A 20,043-nucleotide genomic window follows, 5' to 3' on the forward strand; every position below is an offset into this window, starting at 1 on the left:
TGTCTTGGTCCCTGACTAACAGGCATCTGGTAAATATTTCTAGCCCTATTCTAGTTTATGTGATTAAACAGTCCTTTTATAAAAGGGGATATGTTCAGTAGTGGGGAAAACAGAAAATAATGTGTTGAGTAGGTTTGTCACAAAATAATCAGAGTAGTCGGACATGACTTTCTGCTGAACTAACAAAGGATTAAAACTAAAAGAATTACTTGTGAAGCTGCTGGTGAATCGTTTTTGCTATACTTTAGAAAAGTCAGTGTGTGATAAAAATGGGAAATGGTGATTTGACTAATACAATTGTTGAAATCTACAGATTAGTTAAGCCAAATCTTTGGGTAGAATCCACTTTATTATATTTTCAGTGGTAGGAAATTGTCATAAATCCATTGGGCAGTATCCAATGCTGGTAGTCCACCCACACTCATTAGGCTGTGCTAATAGGAATGATTAACACAACAGGGAGCTAGCACTTCCTAGAGCAATCCTGGAAATTAGCCAAAATTGGCTTTTCCAGAAGGAGGCACCTCAGCAGAACTCCCTACTACAAGCTCCACTCACTTATTCCGTTCTGGAAATGCTAGTTTCGGCTAACATTGGATATTGACCAATAAGAGTTTATTTTGAAATAGCTTAACACATACTAGAGATAACTGGTATCTTTTGTGGCTAAAGATGTTACAAGTAGCATTCTTGATAAGCTAAGTAGTGTTGTGAAATGTGAAAATTAATGGAATTTAGCTAGCGTCCAATCACTAATGACTGCTTTTTAAATTGTCCTGCTTATCAACTGTATTATTAAAAGCATACTTTTTCCCACTAACTTTATTCTGAAATAGGACATTATGTTAAGATATGTGCAGTACAGACCTATGGATATTTACTTGGATGTAAATCCCACAGGGCTTGATGAGGCTGATTCCCAGGTAATTAAGTATAGTATGCAGGCTAAATGTGCTGTGCCTTAAAATATTTTCCCTCATTTTCCTCATCTTCTTTTTAAAAATAAATTAGATGCAGCAAACGTGTTGGTGGTTGGCACAGAAAGCTCTGTGAAAGGATATGATCCTGGGATGATTTTTTTCTTCAGGTAAGTAAATCCCATCAATAAGGTGTATATGAACTACATTTTAATTTTTTAACAGAAGTGAAAAATCATCATTTTAATTATTCACTTGGGCAAACACCAGGATGTGGGGCTTTGAAGGATCTGCACTTTAGCTGTAACTAAATTTAGTGAAAAAAAGTTTTAAAGGTTCCAATCTTCCAGCCTTACTACCTCCAGGTCTGTGTACATGCCTGGGAGTAAGTCCATAGAACACAGGGGGGCAGATTTCTGAGTAAACATGGGTGGAAGTGGACTGTATGATAGCTACCTTTTCTGGTCTTTCATTTTTAGTAAATAAACGAACTATTTCGTAGGTTTTATGTTTTCCTTTTCTTTCTTTCTTTTAGCTTTTTTTTAAATATACATACATACATTTCTATACATCCATAGCAATGAATACATATGGAATGCATATATATGAAAATACAACTTACTAGCAATTATACATAGTTTCAACAAAAGTAAACCAGATACCCAAATAAGAATTCATATGAAGGTGGCATCTATATGCCACCCATTCAACAGTTGAAAGCGTTATAAGGTCCTCAATTCATTGAATTATAGGAGGTGAACGTTTATCCTTCCAGTGTCTTTTAGCTGACAAGGATGCAGTGAATATATTTATGCAGACCATTTGTTAATTTCCATGAAGCAGGTAAATAATTTTTAAAAGTGTGTACTTCAGCAAATGTTAAAGACAGTTCCAGTACAAGTTTTAGCTATATAATAATCTCCTCCCCCAAATAAGCAATTACTGGACATTGCCAAAACATATGTTTCAAAGAGGCATTAGCTGTATTACAGCACAATTAACCAAATTAGACTAACCCTTATTTAGGGGGATGCTGTGACGTCCAATTTTGGTTAGTGTTGGAATCTTGTCTGGCTAAATGGATAGCATTAGGTTCTAGCCATATTAGACCACATAGGGTTCCACCCAGTTTCTATAAATGCATGGCATATAATGTCATATTAATTACACTTTGATCCATTTTCTCATGCTAAATTGGCTTTATGGGGCAATCCAGATGTAAAAATTGGTAAGAAAATGTTTTTCTGCCTCATATAACACGGTTTTTACTTTGGTTGAACCGGTGGGTGCTAATGATGAGTTTTTGTCATTTTTTCTCTTGCATACCAAATATGACTTGCCAGCTATGGCTGAGTAAATAGCAACATTTGTTAGTATCTAGGTTTGGCCCAGCTACTTTTACAGTATTCAAGTCTCCGTCACGAGTGGAAGCACTTACTGCAGCTGGTCAGGCAAAGTGACCCACGATTCTTGTCTATTACCCTATTTCTTTGATTCTAAGACACACTCCCCCCCCCCCATATAAGCATCTCTAAAAATGGGCTGTGTCTTAGAATCGCAGGTGTGTCTTAGGGTGTTTTTTTCTGTTGGTGGTACTGAAATTAGTGTGCGTCTTACAATCGATGGCGTCTTACAATCGAAGAAATACGGTATTCACCATACTTGTTATTGGTGAATAAATATGATGAACAGGGTTTTAAGTAGAAATGGAATATGAGATTGGATTGGCCCATTCTACTGAATCACTGGATCAACTCTTTGGCATCTATACCTGTCACGGAACTTAGGTTGTGTCTTATTCAGCAAAAACTTTTTGTTTTATAAAGAATATTGTTTACTGTTTTCTGAAGGCTCATAAAGGAAACCATCACTTATGTAATTGATAACTTTTAAAGCCAGGGATCTAATAGAATAGATAATTATTCGTTGCTAAAGATTGTATATTTAAATTATGAAGTGTGTGTGATCCTAATACTCTCGTGCAATTCTATTTATACAGGGAAGGATCTGTTGTGTTCTGGAATGTTGAAGAAAAAACGGTAAGTGGAAGACAGGTTTTATAAGGTAAACTGCACTAGGTGAAGGAACTAAAATTATTTTAAAAACAATTTATATAAATTAACTTCCTGAGGTGAGAGGATACCTGAAGCTAAGGATGTGGGGTAAAGGGAAACCCCCACAGTTTGATTCCATTAGCGAGTGTCCCTCTGAAAAGGAAGGGTGTCTCCTGAGGGCCTGTGGGGAAGTAGCTTTCTGATATGAATGAGCAGTTCTTTGGAGGATAAACAGTTCTCTGGCTTTGGATCTTACTTGTTTGGGTAAGCAGTGAGCAGATGATCGCAAAATATCTAGCCCTATTTTGCTTGTAAATTCATTCATTGCATTTTTATACCGCCCAATAGCCGAAGCTCTCTGGGCGGTTTACAAAAATTAAAAACTACAACAATATTTAAAAATGTACAAATCAACAATATCACAATAATATTCAAAATATACTAAATACACATGTACAGCAAAACAAACCAGGTAAGGGGAAAAAAGCCTTCAGCTCCAGCCTTGTTTTAAAGTCTCCAGGTGGGGGGAAGGGGAGAGGGGAGCAGGTGGAATAGCTCACCCTTGATGGTCTAGCATTTCTCCCCCAGAAGCAGCACCTCCCAGCCGTCAGCTCCAGCCTTGCTTTAAAGTCTCCAGGTGGGGGGAAGGGGAGAGGGGAGCAGGTGGAATAGCTCACCCTTGATGGTCTAGCATTTCTCCCCCAGAAGCAGCACCTCCCAGCCGCCAGCTCCAGCCTTGCTTTAAAGTCTCCAGGTTGGGGTGGGGGTGGGGAGAGGGGAGCAGGTGGAATAGCTCACCCTTGATGGTCTAGCATTTCTCCCCCAGAAGCAGCACCTCCCAGCCGCCAGCTCCAGCCTTGCTTTAAAGTCTCCAGGTTGGGGTGGGGGTGGGGAGAGGGGAGCAGGTGGAATAGCTCACCCTTGATGGTCTAGCATTTCTCCCCCAGAAGCAGCACCTCCCAGCCGTCAGCTCCAGCCTTGCTTTAAAGTCTCCAGGTTGGGGTGGGGGTGGGGGTGGGGAGAGGGGAGCAGGTGGAATAGCTCACCCTTGATGGTCTAGCATTTCTCCCCCAGAAGCAGCACCTCCCAGCCGCCAGCTCCAGCCTTGCTTTAAAGTCTCCAGGTTGGGGTGGGGGTGGGGAGAGGGGAGCAGGTGGAATAGCTCACCCTTGATGGTCTAGCATTTCTCCCCCAGAAGCAGCACCTCCCAGCTGCCAGCTCCAGCCTTGCTTTAAAGTCTCCAGGTTGGGGTGGGGGTGGGGAGAGGGGAGCAGGTGGAATAGCTCACCCTTGATGGTCTAGCATTTCTCCCCCAGAAGCAGCACCTGTAAATTCAATTACTACCTCTACAGAAAGTTTTACCAAAACTACTGTTTCCCTAAAATTACACTAAATGAAATGGCTGGGCTGGTTTTAAATATAGAAAAACAAATGTTGTTAATAATATATCTTCTTACATTTTGCATTCTATTGATCTCATCCTTTGTTAGAGACCAATCCTATTGTTCTCAGGCAGTCTCTGGGGAGCCATAAGATAGTTTGGATTCCAGGAGTCTGAGCTCCCCTCCCCGTCCCCTGGGGAGAACGGAGCTGTCTGCAAAAGCAACCTCGGAGAGGAGGTAAAGGGGGCACTCCTGTGGGCAGAGACTATAGGGGACCAGAGAGGCCAGAGTATTCCTTGTAAGTCGGCCTGCCCAATCCCCTACAGACCTGGCCCACAAGAATGGCCCCTTTACCTTACCTTCAGACTCTTTTCCTCCCCCTTCCCAAGGATTCAGCTAGACAGGCGAAAAAGCAGCATGAATGTTGGATCAGGGGCATTTGTAGGAGAACACTGGTATGAGGGAGAGATGCTTAAACTCTTCATACCCACCATTTCTCCCTTGCCAAGTGCTTTAATTCACTCACTCCTCCCCGCAAACACTATTTCTTTTCTTCTAATAGATTTACTTGCTTTTTTGGAACCTGATTGAAAGAAATCAATTAAACGTTGTCTGTGGGCATTTGTGGACAGGAATTGAGATGTGAAGTAGGGTTAATTATTTCCTGCCAATTATTCCTTGTAAGTTCTCCTCTGCCCTTGCATTTGCCTTGTGAGGAAAAGTTGGAGTTGAAAACTCTGTGGTTTTCTTGTGAGATTCTCTCTCTCTCTCTCTCTCTCAAACAGGCTGAAGGCACTATGTCCCATAGACTTAATTTGACTGAGATTCTCTTATAATATTTGCTGGCAATTTTAATATAATGTATCATTTCCTAGATGAAGAATATAATGCAAGTCCTGGAAAAGCATGAAATTCAGCCATATGAAGTTGCACTAATTCATTGGGAGAATGAAGAGATTAACTATAGGAGAGGAGAGTAAGTATCTGTATGTCATAAATTCTATAGAATGTAGTTTATTTCTTTGAAGTATTTTTATCCTGCTCTTCAGCCAAAAAGGCTTACTTATAATCAGTAAAACCAGACAGTGCCTGCCCACAGGCTAGATGTTCAGAAAGAGCATCATTTGAACAAGCCAATGAGGACAGAAGCTTTTGACATATAGGGCTGGTTTGCATGACATAGCCAGCATATTGTGGGTTATTTAACTCATGAACTGCAATGCTCGCCGGATATGCCAGGGGCCAGGATTGCGTGGAGAATTCTACTCGCCTTCTAGGGATGCACAACGCTGGGACTTCTGTTCCCTTGAAGACCAAGTGGAATGGGGGTGGGGGACAAATGGGATTGTAAATGGGTTTTTTTCTTTGCCAGTCTTGCACAAGTGTGCCAGTCTGCTACATAGTCCCGCAGAGACGTATTCCCCTCTTGTAAGTATCCTTTTCAATATCATTCTCTCAGAGCCATATTCCATATTTGCAATTCCGTTCCCCCACCCCTTCACTTGGCAAGCACCAAAGTGGAGGATGAAAATTTAACATCATGGAAGGATTGCTTCAGCAAGAGCTGTAATTACTGTTTACATTTCTTCTCACAGATACAGACCAGTTTGATTGAAACACATTTAGGACATAGTCATTGTACATTTGTACCACCTTTTTGATTTGGAAAACAAATGTTATTTTTTATTTTATTTTTTTATTTGTAACATTTATATGCCGCTGACTATAATAGAATCTCTCAGTGGTTCACAACATTTAAAATACAATTATTAAAACAGTATTAAAACACAGCATTAAAACACTTCCAACAACAATAAAATGGAGCAGTAAAATGGAGTGGTGTAGTTAATTTATTTAAGGCCCAGGGAAAGCGTGGCTGAACAAGTGTGTCTTCAGGAGGCATTTGAATGATGCCACATTTTCTGCCTCCTGAACTATACAATGTTGCAACTTAGGTATATATAACGGACTGCTAATCAATTTTTAAATTTGGTGTAAAATATTCGTTTTTGTATTTAAAAAATTGTTACATATTGTTTATACACATAATTTCTATTAACCCTACTTCGTTTTGTTGTTTGTGGGTGGTTAAGGACAGAAGCATTTTACTGGTGTTTGAACTCCCCTTTCAGAACTTGCCAATTCCACACAGGAAGGTCTGAACTGAGGCTGGCAAGGCCAATGTGCCTGGAAGTATAGTGGACGGGGTCAGCGTTCCCAGCCCTGACTCTCCATCCACTTTAAACTTTCATGCATCCACCTGAACAGGCTTTATTTTCTTCCTGAACATGTTGTCAAATATCTAACCTTCTCTTCCAAAGCATCAAGAATCACAATTTTCTTAATAAAGCTATGTTCTTAATTCCTTTGCAAAGTAAGAAATTATTGCTATTCTCAGTTCAGATAGAGTGAGTAGATGTACATGACGGCCATTTCTTTTTTTAAAAAATGGGTAGTTTCCTGTTAACTCTTCCAATAATAATATAATAATTTCTTACCTGCCTCTCCCTTTGGATCAAGGTGGGGAACAACATTAGTACAGCAATACAATAAAAATCAAATACATAAAATTAATTAAAAGAGCATATAAAAACCAATACAATATCAAAATAACAATCAAGACATCTTAAAATTCTGGGTTTAAAATTCATCTGGTTATGCCTGCTGGAAGAGGTTAGTCTTTATAGCTGTCTTAAACTTGGAAAGAGAGTTAAGTTGACAAATCTCCTCTGGCAGGCCATTCCACAGTCTGGAGATGGCAGAAGAAAAGTTCCTCTGGGTAACTGTTGTCAGCCTAATTTTGGCTGACTGAAGTAACTTGTTCTCTGAGGATTTGAGTGTGCAGGGCAGGTTGTATGGGAAAAGGCGATCCCGCAGGTAACCTAGACCCAAACCATGTAGGGCTTTAAAGGCAATAACCAACACATTGTACTTTGCCGGAAACTAATTGACAGCCAGTGGAGTGATTTTAATGTTGGGGTGAGGCATGGGGTTGCAGGGATGCAACGAGGGAGAGGGAAGTCCTGGTATGTGAGCAGAAGTTTCAGTAAAATAGAGTATTGGTATATTCACTTGTTTAATATGTTTTAATGATTCCAAACCAATAATTTCCTATTTGGTTCCATTTGCACACCCTCCATTTTACAAACTGCATAATCATCCTTTTATCATCATCTTACTATTTACAGTGGGCCATCAAAGCTTCATAGAGGAGAAATCCTGATAAATTCAGAACTAGATGCTGATGAAGTCACACTTGAGAAGTTTGCTTTTTCAAATGCTCTGTGCCTCTCTGGTAAGCTATAAATTATATCATCCATTTTAAGCAGGATTTTGTGGGTCTGTATCATAATTTGGGGCATGTAGTAAGAGATGGGAAGAAATTGCATGTTCATATATTTGTCAAATATAGAGTAATTTTGTCCCAAAATATTACCTTAAAACATTTACATGAGTAAATCTCATGAATGTGTATTAAAGACAAGCTATCTAAGCAAATATTGTCATAGTCTAATGCAAAGCTACTTCTGCAGCAGGGACAGCGAGAACTAAATTTCTGAGATCATTGTTGAAGTATGCTGTCGAAGTACCCTTGAAGACGCTTGTGTTTCTATCTTTGTTTTGAACAATTCAATTCTAATCTCAAATTATTATTGCAGTAATTTAGACTGCATTATGAAAAGATGTTATTCTCTCTCTATATATATTCAGTTTAGTGCATACAAATTAAGCAATTCAGTTTTGCAGCAAGTAACTTTGTTAAAGGCCTGAAATTAATGTTCCATTCTGGGCTGAGAGAGATATAACTTTGAAAATCCATGATCAAATCGTGTGTGTGTGTGTGTGTGTGTGTGTGTGTATTACATTAAGGTGATGGTGGGGTTCTGATTTTAATAGGAGCAGCAGATTATAGCTGTACTTTTCCATTGCAAGGCTAATAGTATTTTTGTGGGGAGCATGATTTAGATTGGAGAAACAGTACAATGGGGGAAGGTTAAGTACCCCTCTTCCCCCCACTGTCACTACTCCAGTAAAAATCCCCCCCCCCCCCCGCTTTATAAAAACAACAACTGTCAAATCCAATTACAGGTCTCCTGCAGCATGTGTTTTGACCCTTAAGTATACATTATTTAGGTTACTTGCAAAGACAAGCTAGCCTAATATTTAGAAACAACTCATATAATTGCAAACGAGGCTTTTATTTTGTGATAACATTTAAGTGTAGTGAACGTGAATAATAAGTCTTTTGTACTTTTCTCTGATGTAGTTAAACTGGCCATTTGGGAAGCATCATTGGATAATTTTGTAGAATCTATCCAGTCAATACCGGAGGTATTTGCTACTTTTTTCATTTGTCCATAAAAAAATAAGTAAAAGGAATCAGGCACATTTGAAGATTTTTGATTATATATTTGCAAGAGATGAACCCAGAATCTTTGAGTAAAATAAAAGAATTAGAATTTGTTTGCCAGATTTCTACAATCAAAACCTTATTTCCAAATTTTATAGGAATGCATGGAGCACCTTGAACCTAAAATCTGATAACTCCATAAGGTGTTTAAACATAATCTTACAATTTAAGAAAAAACTTTCCTGATATTTTATTTAAACACATATTGGTGTTATGGGGATGCTGTATTTCCTTGAATGTAGTTGGCCTCAAATTTATTATGAATCCTCATATTGACAACCTTCTGTGGGGAGATCATCAAGCAGAGTAATCTACATATAGTATAGTTTATAATGGGGGACGAAAGCAGCTTCTCACTTACTCAGATTTGCATGAATGAAAATAATATGAAAATCTAAATGAATTCTGGAAAATGTGATAGGAAATACAGGGTGTAAATGATAGTCTCTTATCCGAAAAAGAGTTTTAAGATGCTTCCTGACCCTTTTATGCCTTAGATTTGATCCCAGATAAATACAATAATTTTAATACAAATTGATATGATAACCTGAATATTTTGATGCATGGAAGCTAGCAAATCAGTAACTTAATAACTATGTTGGTGCTATGTAAAGGCTAGGGACGGGTACTAGATAGCACGCATTCTGCTCCATGAAGGAGAAAAACTCTACTGTACCTTTATATTCAAGTGCAGGTTTGATAGTTGCCCAAGTTATACTCCTTAGATGTTAAATGTTAAATTTGAGTTTTTGAATAACAAAGAACTGTTTTTCAGACATAAAAGAAATCACTAAAGAAAACCTTAAAGTTACTCTGGAAAAGTGGAGTATTTTGTAAACAAGAAGGAATACTTAAGCAAGAGCTATTAAGTGAAATATTTTCTGGAATATTATATGGAATGTTTTGCCTGCAACAGGGTAGAGGAAAACATTGCTGTCTTGTTTATCCACATTGTATGCCACCTTGTAGCTGGCACTACAGACAGGATCAATATATTTATTAAGTTACTTGTTTGCTAGTTTCCGGGGATCAAAGAAGATCAAAGAGTTCAGATTAACAAGTCCATTTGTGTATGTGTGTGTGTGTGTGTGTATACACACACACACACACACACACACACACACACACACACACACAGCATATTCACAGCCAGAAAACACATTTTAAGATTTGCTTTAAAGAAGGAAATATCCACCTTTTACCCAACTCAAAAAGCAATCCAATGTATGCATTGAATTGCAAAGGCACTATTTGCTATTAAATGACTCAGAATGTACTTCAAGAACTCAACAATACTAATATATGTTATATAGTACATTTCATATATATTACGGCTTTGTTGTTGTTTATTCGTTAGTCCCATATTTAAAATGATGATGCTTTACCCTGACCTGCCTAGCTCAGTCCTGCCAATCAAATTCTCTCACCAAATTCTCTTGGTGGGGGAATTTAACATTCATGCTAAGCCTGCCTTGGTGGGGCCAGCTCAAGACTTTATGACTATCATGACAACTGTGGGGGCCATCTTAATACATCACATAGCCTACATACACTGCAGGACATGCTCTGGAACTAGTAGTGTTGATTGATCACGAGGAAGGAAGGTCTGGAATAGGAGTGGGGTATCTCTGTGACTCCATTGTTATGGTTGGATCACTTCTTGGTGTGGTTTAGCTTGCCAGCTTCCATTCCCTCTGCAGGGGTGGTAGATTAATTCGGTTGTCCACCCCCAGAAACATGGAGTCTGATGGATTCCTCAGTGCTCTTAGAGCATTTCCAGTTAACATGGTTGGTACTCCTGTCAAAGTCCTTGCCTCACTTTGGGTTTGCTCCCTTCTCCTATCCTGTATTGCTCAGCTGGCTCCCAGGTTTACCAGGGCATTTGGTACAATGAAATAGGCTGGGAGTCTTGTGGTGAATATGACCAAACACAAGTGGGGCTACTTTTTGACAGTGATGCAGTGTTCCTTCTCTGCTATGATTCCATCCTCAAGTATTTATCCAGCCGAGCTTTATTATAATTGAACCCTGGAAGAAGATATTAGTAATCCTCAGAAACCTGCTGTGACAAGTTTTCCCTGTAGAAAATTCCAATATTCCTTTGTCAGGCAAGATGCTGATGAGGATGGTGGTGGTGCCAACTCCAGTAACTCTTGGATGGAATGGTTGGTCTGGATCCATTTCAGTCCAGGTTCAGGCTTGGGTTTAACATTGATATAACCTTGGTCACCCTGATGGATCACCTCTGTTGGGAGAGAGATGGGGTGTGTGACCTGTTTGTTCTCCTTGACATGTTTCTATCAACCATAGTATCTTATTGGACTGGCTCGGAGTGGGTAGGTGGTATGGGGCACAGTGGTTCCATTCCTGCCTGCAGGACCAGTTCCAGAAGATGATATTGTGGGGTTTCTATTTGACTCCATGGCATTTATGCTATGGAGAATAGCAGGGTTCCATCTTATTCCCCATGCTCATGAATATCTATATGAAGCCACTGCATGAGGTCATTCAAAGATTTGGAGTGAAGTGTCATCAGTATGCTGATGGGCAGTCAGCTCTGTTTTTCTCTGTCATCTGCATCAGGTGAAGCTGAACTAATGTCTGGACTTGGTAATGTGCTGAATGAGGGCCAATAAACTGAAGAAATGCTTCACTGATCTGAGGAAGTAGTGGCTAACCTGTTTTGGATGTAGCTGTAATCCTTCTGAAAGAACAAGCTTGCAGCCTGGGGGTACTGTTAGGTCTGGTTTTGTCACTAGGAGCTCAGGTGGCCTTTTACCAGCTTCACCTGGTTCGTCAGCTGCCACCATTCTTGTAGAGCAATGTTCTGGCCACAGTGACCTCCTGAATGGATTACTGTAATGTTTTATATGTAGGGCTACCTTTGAAGACAAAATGGAAGCTTCAATTAGTGCAGAATTTGGTGCCAGAATTTTAACTGGTCCAGCCAAGTTTGTCCACATCACTAGAGTATTAGGTTTCATCTAGAGTATTGCGTCCAGTTCTGGGCTCCACAATTCAAGAAGAACGCAGGCAAGCTGGAGCGTGTTCAGAGGAGGGCAACCAGGATGATCAGGGGTCTGGAAACAAAGCCCTATGAAGAGAGACTGAAAGAACTGGGCATGTTTAGCCTGGAGAAGAGAAGATTGTGGGGAGACATGAGAGCACTCTTCAAATACTTATAAGGTTGTCACACAGAGGAGGGCCAGGATCTCTTCTCTATCATCCCAAAGTGCAGGACACGGAATAACGGGCTCAAGTTAAAGGAAGCCAGATTCCAGCTGGACATCAGGAAAAACTTCCTGACTGTTGGAGCAGTACGACAATGGAACCAGTTACCTAGGGAGGTTGTGGGCTCTCCCACACTAGAGGCAGTCAAGAGGCAGCTGGACAAGCATCTGTCGGGGATGCTTTAGGGTGGATTCCTGCATTGAGCAGGGGGTTGGACTCGATGGCCTTGTAGGCCCCTTCCAACTCTACTATTCTATGATTCTACTATAACCTTAAAATAATTGCACTGGTTGATTATTTGCTTCCACACTCAATTACACACTTAACCTTTAAAATTATAAATTGCTTGGAACTCAAATACGTGAAGGAGTGCCTCTTCTCCAATCGGCCCGCCTTTGCCTTAACAGCTTCATCTTAGGCCCTGCTACCAGTATTTTTCTTACTGGACATGTGTTATGTAGTTACAAATGAGAGGGCACTCTCAGAGGTGGCATCCCAGCTTTTAAATGTCCTCTCTAAAGAGGTTCACCTTGCATCCACTTTGCAATCTTTTCTGCACCAGGTTTATTTACACCGACATTGTAATTTGTAAAATCTTTCAGTCTTTCTCAGAATTTGTTATTTGCTTTTTAATTGTGGCTGTTTGATTGTATTTTATTGTATTCCATTTTTTTTAAAAAAAAAATATTTATCTTGTTACCTTGGAATCTGATTTAATGAAAGTCAATATAGAAATGTTTCAAATAAATAATACAAAAATTAGAAGTGTTTCCCAGGCCATATTGAAAAGGGAGTGGTCATGAGTTTGGCAGAAATCAAAGCACCTAATGAGTTCATGACATGGGGGCTTCCCAACCACTGACATACCTTTCTGTTAGAAGAGGTTGCTGCAGAAAAAATCTAATTTAAACATTTGTAACTCAAATTTTCTGAATATACTGCTCAAACTGGCAGTAGTCCAATCCAAAGATTTAGTTGTGATACAGGCAAATGATCCTTTAAGCATTTCTCTTAAAAGGGAAAATTATTTGCCACCTTTAATAATGGTTTCGGTCCAGAACTTGAGCAAGTGGAAGCTGCTCATGCAATTGACTCCTCTGCCCTTTCCTTGACACTCTGCTTTTGCAAGCTGCCTTTGTCCATTTTGTTCAGCTTTTCCTGTTCCCACTGTAAACCCTCCCCCCTCACCCAATGTCTCATACCAGGCTATTGGACAAGAGGCTTCTACTCATACAAACTCTGGATATAAGCTAACATGTCTACAAATTTCCAAAAGTTAACTGAGTAAAATAAGGAATAACATTTTATCATGGATTAAAAATTGAATAGAAACAAAAACTTCAAAAGTACCTGATCTAAGAGGGAGTTATTAATGTTACGTTTGTCAAAAGGTTAAAATAATATGTCATTGCTGTTGTGTGCTATTATGAACTAAAGTTATTTTAACAAAACTTCTAATGGCTTACTGTTTTTTTACAGATACTAAAATCAAGAAGGAAAGTGAAACTCTCTCATGCTGATGTGATGCAAAAAATTGGGGAACTGTTTGCTTTAAGGTATCTTCATTGAAAACAAGCCCAAAAAATGCATCAAGTAATAGCCAGTTTTAAAGTAACTTGAACCAACAAATACTATGACTAAGTGTCCAGTTCTCATATAGTGGGTAGTATCCAGTTGTGGCCTTGCATATGCAGCCAGACCCGGCGGCCCCAGTCCACATGCTGCCATGATGTAGCTCTTCTGGGGGCAAGCCCTTCTCCATGAGCCCCTGCCAAAGGAAGTGAGGCAGATGGCTGTTAGGAGGAGGGCTTTCTCTGCTGTGGCACCCCGGCTGTGGAACGAGCTCCCCAGAGAGGTTCGCTTGGCACCTACATTGTTTTCCTTTCGTCGCCAGCTTTTTATTTTCTCAGTATTTTAACACCTAATTTAACTTAAATTTTAACTCTGCTGTTTTAATTTCATATTTTAACCTATATCCATTTTTGCTGTGTGGTTTTATCCTGGTCTTGCTTTTTATGTGTTTTTGTGTTTTTAAATTGTTGGTTGTTTTATTATGCTCTTCATGGTTTTAATTTTTGTGAACTGCCCAGAGAGTTAGCGGTATAGAAATGAAATGAAATGAAATGAAATGAAATAAATAAAGCCCACAAACGAACAAAAATGTTTGTTTCTGGAAGATTATCCCCCTTCCAAAATGAGCATTTGTACTTGTTTCAGGGCATTTCTCTGGAAGTGCTACATCTTGGCTGTATGCAATAGGAGCTGTGCACACACCAGGGCCCAGCAGGGCTGGGTGCACATGGATCGGGGTGGGTGGGGCTGAGCACATGCACAAGGCCCCAGTTGGATAGTATCTTGTGTCTAGTTTTTAGTGCTTAACAAAGCCAGGGTTAACTTTACTGCAATGTTCCATAACTTTAGCACAAGTACTTGGAGAGAAATGCCAGTCCCTTGATTTTTGCTGTTGTCCAACTTTATCAGGACTTCTTAATTTTTACACTAAAGTCAAATTGTACGAATAGAATATGCTCCCTCAAGAACTATGATTGGCCCCCATTCTCTTGGCCTTTGGAAAGGGCATACAGATGCCTTTTAAAATGTGTAGTTTTTAACACTTTAGGGCACAATAATGTTCTTGCTTTTATTATTGCAGGGTTTAATTGTTTTAAATTGTTGTACACTACTTTGATGGCTTTTTAGCAGATAAGGTGATATATAAATGTTAGTAGAAAACCATAATCCTCTGTCTTCACCAACTGGCATCTTGTTCCTTTTTTAATTTTTAACACTGGTAAACATGTGGTTCCTTTGACAGGTCCTTCACTTTGAACCATCATTTTTTGTATATTTTTTATTTCAATACCAGCAAAATTATTGGTTACCTCTTTTTAAAGAAATTCTGCATTTACTTCCAAAGACCAGCTCATTAATTGTAAGAGGAGGACATGGAAAACCTTGTAGGGGACACGGGCACAAGGGATTGTGGGTGGGGGGAGTTAAATACAATGGAAAAGCTCAGTGCAACCAACTCACACTCCCTTAAAAGAAGTTGAAGAACCTCTTGTGAGGTGGTTCTGGATGTTGTGTAGAAATGAAGGACTTGGAGTTGCAGTATGAAAGTGCAGAAATGATAAGAGCTTGAGCAATTGATTTAAATGTAGAACCATGCTAAGTCTTCTGTTTCACCCATGTTACTTAAAAGTTCCTAGCAATGTGCATTACAGATGGGCCTATATGATTTGTGAAGGGAGGCTGTAAAAAAAGAGTAAATTGGCTGCTAAGAGCAGGAAATGGATTTTTGGTTTGGAGATGCAAGATCAATCATAAATCCTCAAATCAGGAAAGATTGTTGTGGGAAATGACTCTTAACCAGAAAGAGCATGTTTGTTTCAACATCTTCTGACATCAGGATAGCATAGCCAAGCAACAAGCAGTTCATTAGAAAGTATCTTATAGCTCTTTTTTGAAAATTAATCTTACTGTTTTACATGAGAAATCTAATGTGGGGAAATAGTCACTTTGTTTTAGCGAACAGCTTAGCCTGAATAGAACACAACAGACTGGTTCATATGTAATGTCAAGGGTGCTTCCAGAGGAGCTTTTTATACTGTCATCGCCCTGCCTCATTCACAGAATTTTAGCAGGGGGGGATCCAGATGCTGTATTCTTCGACTCATAACCTCCCCTCATTTTCCCACTGCATCTTCCATCTTTTTATTACCACAAAAGATCTGTTAAGGAAAAAAGAATTGCTGCACAGTGCCTTCTGTTGGTGGCGCCAGGAGCTCTCTGACTGGAAGCATCTTTGGAGCTATCCTTGGTTTATGAGCTCCTTCTTCCACTCTGATACCCTCATTGTTTACCTGGTTTAAGGCAAACCATTGTTTGACATTTTATCTGAAGTGGAAAAGTATATTCTTCAAGCTGTGGAGGTAGACACAGAATGTAATGAGAAGGAGTCTGCGAGCCTGAGATTCTTTCAGGGCTCATCTGAACCACCCGTTGATCGTTACCTCAAATTAGAAATATAAGCATAAAGACCCATAATTTGTAAGAATCTAACTAATTATTTATGTACCCGTCCTCAGGCACCGCATAAATCTGAGTTCTGACCTACTGATTACCCCAGATTTCTATTGGGATAGAGAGAACCTTGAACATCTGTATGATCAAACTTGTCAGTTTCTCAGTATTAATCGCAGAGTTAAGGTATGTATTTTCGCTTTCCCCCACAGTTACCTATTCAGGTGTTATTAAACTGAGTAAACACATAAGGAGAGGAAGCACACTAGCCCCTGCCCCCTCCTCATGGAATCTGACATTCTGAAGAGAATCTCCTGCATCTATGGAGGCACGCCATGCAATTTGGAGTGATTTTTGTCAAAATCACATGACAGCCCTCCACGAATACAGGAGGCTCTCCTCTTCAGAATGTTGCCCTCCACAAGTACAGAGCAATGGAAATGTGTGAGGAGGCTGAGTTAGCAAGCTTCCTCTCATTGCGTATATACTCAGTTTAATAATGCCCGAATAGGCTGTAGTCATTTTTAGGCTTGTTCACACGTTTCTCCTCAAAGGTATAGTGCTTCTGTTTCTCCTTCCTGTTTGGTCTGATTTATATAGGGGAAGAACAGAAAGGCTGTGGCTTAAAGCCCAAATATAGGCGTGGCAGAGACACAGCAATAGGGCATACTGCAGAGATGAGTGCTGTGTGCTAACAGGCTGCGTAGCGAATTGATGGAATATGTCCTTCCACATTCACCCTGGAGCAACACCAGCCTTCCCCCTTTTAGGGTGAAAGGGTGAGGGGTCATGCTCCACTGGTGTCTTGAACTGGCATGCCATCATTCCCCCTGGTCCTGGACAGCAAGATTGGGGGAGAGATCCTCAAGCAGTCCTGGTGGCTGTAGGGAGCTATAGGAGGAAGCATTTGTGATTCTTCCATCTTTCTTCATGCTGAATATTCTGTTCACTAGAAAATTAGTGTGACCAAGAGACAGACATTCCACATTGCCCCTAATTTTTATATATATGTAATATAGTATAATACCAAAACCATGCCCTTGTTTTCTTTACCTGCTAAAGAATTTGTATCTTAAAATATGGTCAATTGAAGTAAAGGTACAATTGCAAAAAATAGTTAACTGTTATGAGCACTGAAATTAGTCTTTATTATTATACTCTATTAATTTTAAGTCAGTGACCAAGAGATTGTTCTTAGCTATGATAGGGATAACCCAAGCATTACAAATTTTGTTTAAAATGAAATTAAAGAAAACACGTGGCATTTACATGGCTTTATCCAAGTGTCCTTCCATAGGCAGAACCACCATTACTGGTATGAAAAATTCCCCCTTCTCCATATGCCCTCTCAAAAGGTTGGGGAGACCCTCTGGACCTATTTGGGGTGTGCACAGGGAGCTGCAGGGATGTGGGGGAGATAAGTGGGAGACTCCCGTTGTGTAAGCAGAAGTCTGCTCACATAACATGAGACGTAGCTCGACGCAGGGCTGTATATGCACACAAAACTGAACACACACAGGCCCTGGGAGTAAAGAGTTCTTACACCTACCTTTACTATCTGATGACTTCACAATACATGCTTTATTACGTGATGTGCTTATTAGACCCCGTGTATAAACTTGCACATGTTCCAACGAGACCTACACTCGCTTAAAAAAGTATCTTTAGACATTGGCAATAGAGCATCTGTGGCTAAGTAAGGCGATTCTTAAGCAAAGAAATCCACACTATTGAAGAGGATAACGCCACAATGGCACATTTATTGAGGTTTAAACAGATTCAAATGCACAAGGTAGTTTTGGGGAAATTAGCTGAGCAAGTGGAGGCTTAGAAGTAGTTTCAAGATTGAGAAGGAGGCTTTCTAAGACTTAGAGCATACACACACAGCAGGGGAACAGAGGAAAGGGAATCTCTAAAAGCAATATACCTTTCCGCCCTTTCCTGCAGACATGAACTGGTGAGCATTGCAGCTCCTGGTCTCCGGTGAATAAGAAAGGAGCAGGAAACTTTCCTCTGGGAGGAGAGACTCAGATTTTGGCAGCACTGTGCCCCTTGGGCGCGGGGGGGGGGGGGGGGAGGGAAGGCACCTGGTGGTTTCAGCAGCATGGCCCCAGGCCTCTGGGAAAGAGAAATTCTCCAAAACCTGAGGGTTTTTATACAATCTAGAGAAAAGCAGTGAGATCACTGCTCAGAAGCACTGGAAGCGATGCTACTTGCTACCAGAGGAAGACATAACAAAAGAGAGTGTTTGGAGATGATGGCTGTACTTGCTGGAAACATTCTTTTAACAAAAGATGACTTTACATAATAATGACTGCTTTAAAGACATGTATCCAGGCTGGAGTTCAGCAATAGGAACACATTAGCATGTGCATGACCAGGTATCACTCTTGACATCCAGCATTCATATTCTTCTTAATTTTACTCCCACCTTTGTCTCTGGGGAATGCATTTGAAGAAGTCTATCAGAAAATTGATTACTTGACCTAGCCTTGTGTGATTGCTCTCAGTCCCATTCCTGTACTTTTGTCCCATCTCTGCTGGAGGGGGGATGAAGACGCCTTGACTTTTTTGGCTGCCTCAAAATGGTCAGTACTGCTCACAAGAGCTATTTTGTAACAGCTTGTACTTACATTAGGGTGTTTTTAGCTTCACAGAATATTTTATTGCAGTTGGGTAGCAGGTGATCAACTGACAAAACTATTTATTCTATTTTTTAGATGATGCATTAGATATTTTTCCAAACTTTGCCTGGCACAACAGGTATATAAAGCATGTGTGTAGTAAGAATTAAAATCTTCACTAGCCAATATATATGTGCACTGAAATTAATAATCAGATTAATAATCTGTTGGGCCAATTTTGGGCACAACTCAAGAATTTTAAACTTCACATGACTTTGACCAAGAGTACCTTAGAGACTCCATCCTCTCCTGTGTACCATTAGTCTCTACTTTGCTGAGAGTGGTCCCTTTCTAATACTTTTCAACATAAGAAGAGCCATGTTGGATCAGACAAGAGTCCATCTAGTCCAGCATTCTGTTCACAGTGGCCAACCAGCTGCCCACAGGGAAGCCACTAGCAAGACATGAGTGCAACAGGAGCCTCCCACCTGTGTCCCCCAGCAACCGGTGTACATAGACTTACTGCCTTTGATACTGGAGGTAGCACATAGCCATCAGGATATTATCCATTGATAACCTTCTTCAAGAATTTGTCTAACCCCCTTTTCAAAGTCATACAAACTCTGGTAGCACAAACATCATTTGACTATGCACTGTGTGAAAAAAATACTTTTTATCTGTTCTGAATCTCCAGTTTCATGCAATGACCATAGGTTCTAGTATTGAGGGGAAGAAAAATGTGTCTGTAGCCACATAATGCTTGATTTTGTTAAGTCTTAATATGTCTCCCTTTACTTGCCATTTTTTGAAGCTAAACAATCCCAAATGTTGTAATCTCCCCCCATTGCAGTGTTACTCCAGCCACTTGATCATTTTAGTTGCCCTTTTATTATTTATTATTTGTACTTTTCTGTACTTTTTCCAGTACAAATTCTCTACAAGAATTTTTTTTAGGAGCAAGTTCAACCAGCAAGAGTGCACAGAAAAGCTTTCTCCCAGTTGAAGCACAGGCTATTCTAGTGTCTTCCAAACTTCAGGAACAACTTTTCAGTGAGCGAAGGGCAGTTTACATGTGGAATACTGCAGTTTTTGGCTTCATGTCATAAGTTTTAAATAGAAAGTATTCACCATTTCCTGCTTAAGTGAATTGTTCTTTGTTCTATAAGGTGATCGGACCATTTATATTCAGCATTCTTATCCTGGTATTGGTTTTTGACTAAAATGTATGAATTCTTCAGCCAGTTTCAGGGCTTGCTTCTTGTGCACTTTAACTTTCTGCTCTATTTTGCTTTAAACAGTTGTCAATTCATTCAATTTGTGACTATTTTTGACCGTTTCACTTTCAAAATATTACTGCAGAGCTAGTCATTTTCCATTTTTTATAAATTAAATTACAGCTAG

General features: G+C 39.9%; 1 protein-coding gene across 3 annotated transcripts in view; it reads left to right on the forward strand.

The window, feature by feature from the left end:
* RMND1 (required for meiotic nuclear division 1 homolog) overlaps positions 1-20,043 on the forward strand; it is a 36,027-nt gene that overhangs the window by 12,656 nt on the left and 3,328 nt on the right. For all 3 annotated transcript variants that reach the window (XM_063124535.1, XM_063124537.1, XM_063124536.1), the window contains 7 exons: positions 1,012-1,087; positions 2,917-2,956; positions 5,229-5,329; positions 7,542-7,648; positions 8,621-8,685; positions 13,475-13,551; positions 16,084-16,204. In XM_063124535.1, the coding sequence (XP_062980605.1) occupies positions 1,012-1,087; positions 2,917-2,956; positions 5,229-5,329; positions 7,542-7,648; positions 8,621-8,685; positions 13,475-13,551; positions 16,084-16,204 (587 nt within the window). The remainder of the gene's footprint in view (positions 1-1,011; positions 1,088-2,916; positions 2,957-5,228; positions 5,330-7,541; positions 7,649-8,620; positions 8,686-13,474; positions 13,552-16,083; positions 16,205-20,043) is intronic.

The sequence above is a fragment of the Elgaria multicarinata genome, chromosome 4, assembly GCF_023053635.1.
Source record: "Elgaria multicarinata webbii isolate HBS135686 ecotype San Diego chromosome 4, rElgMul1.1.pri, whole genome shotgun sequence".
Lineage (NCBI taxonomy): Eukaryota > Metazoa > Chordata > Lepidosauria > Squamata > Anguidae > Elgaria > Elgaria multicarinata.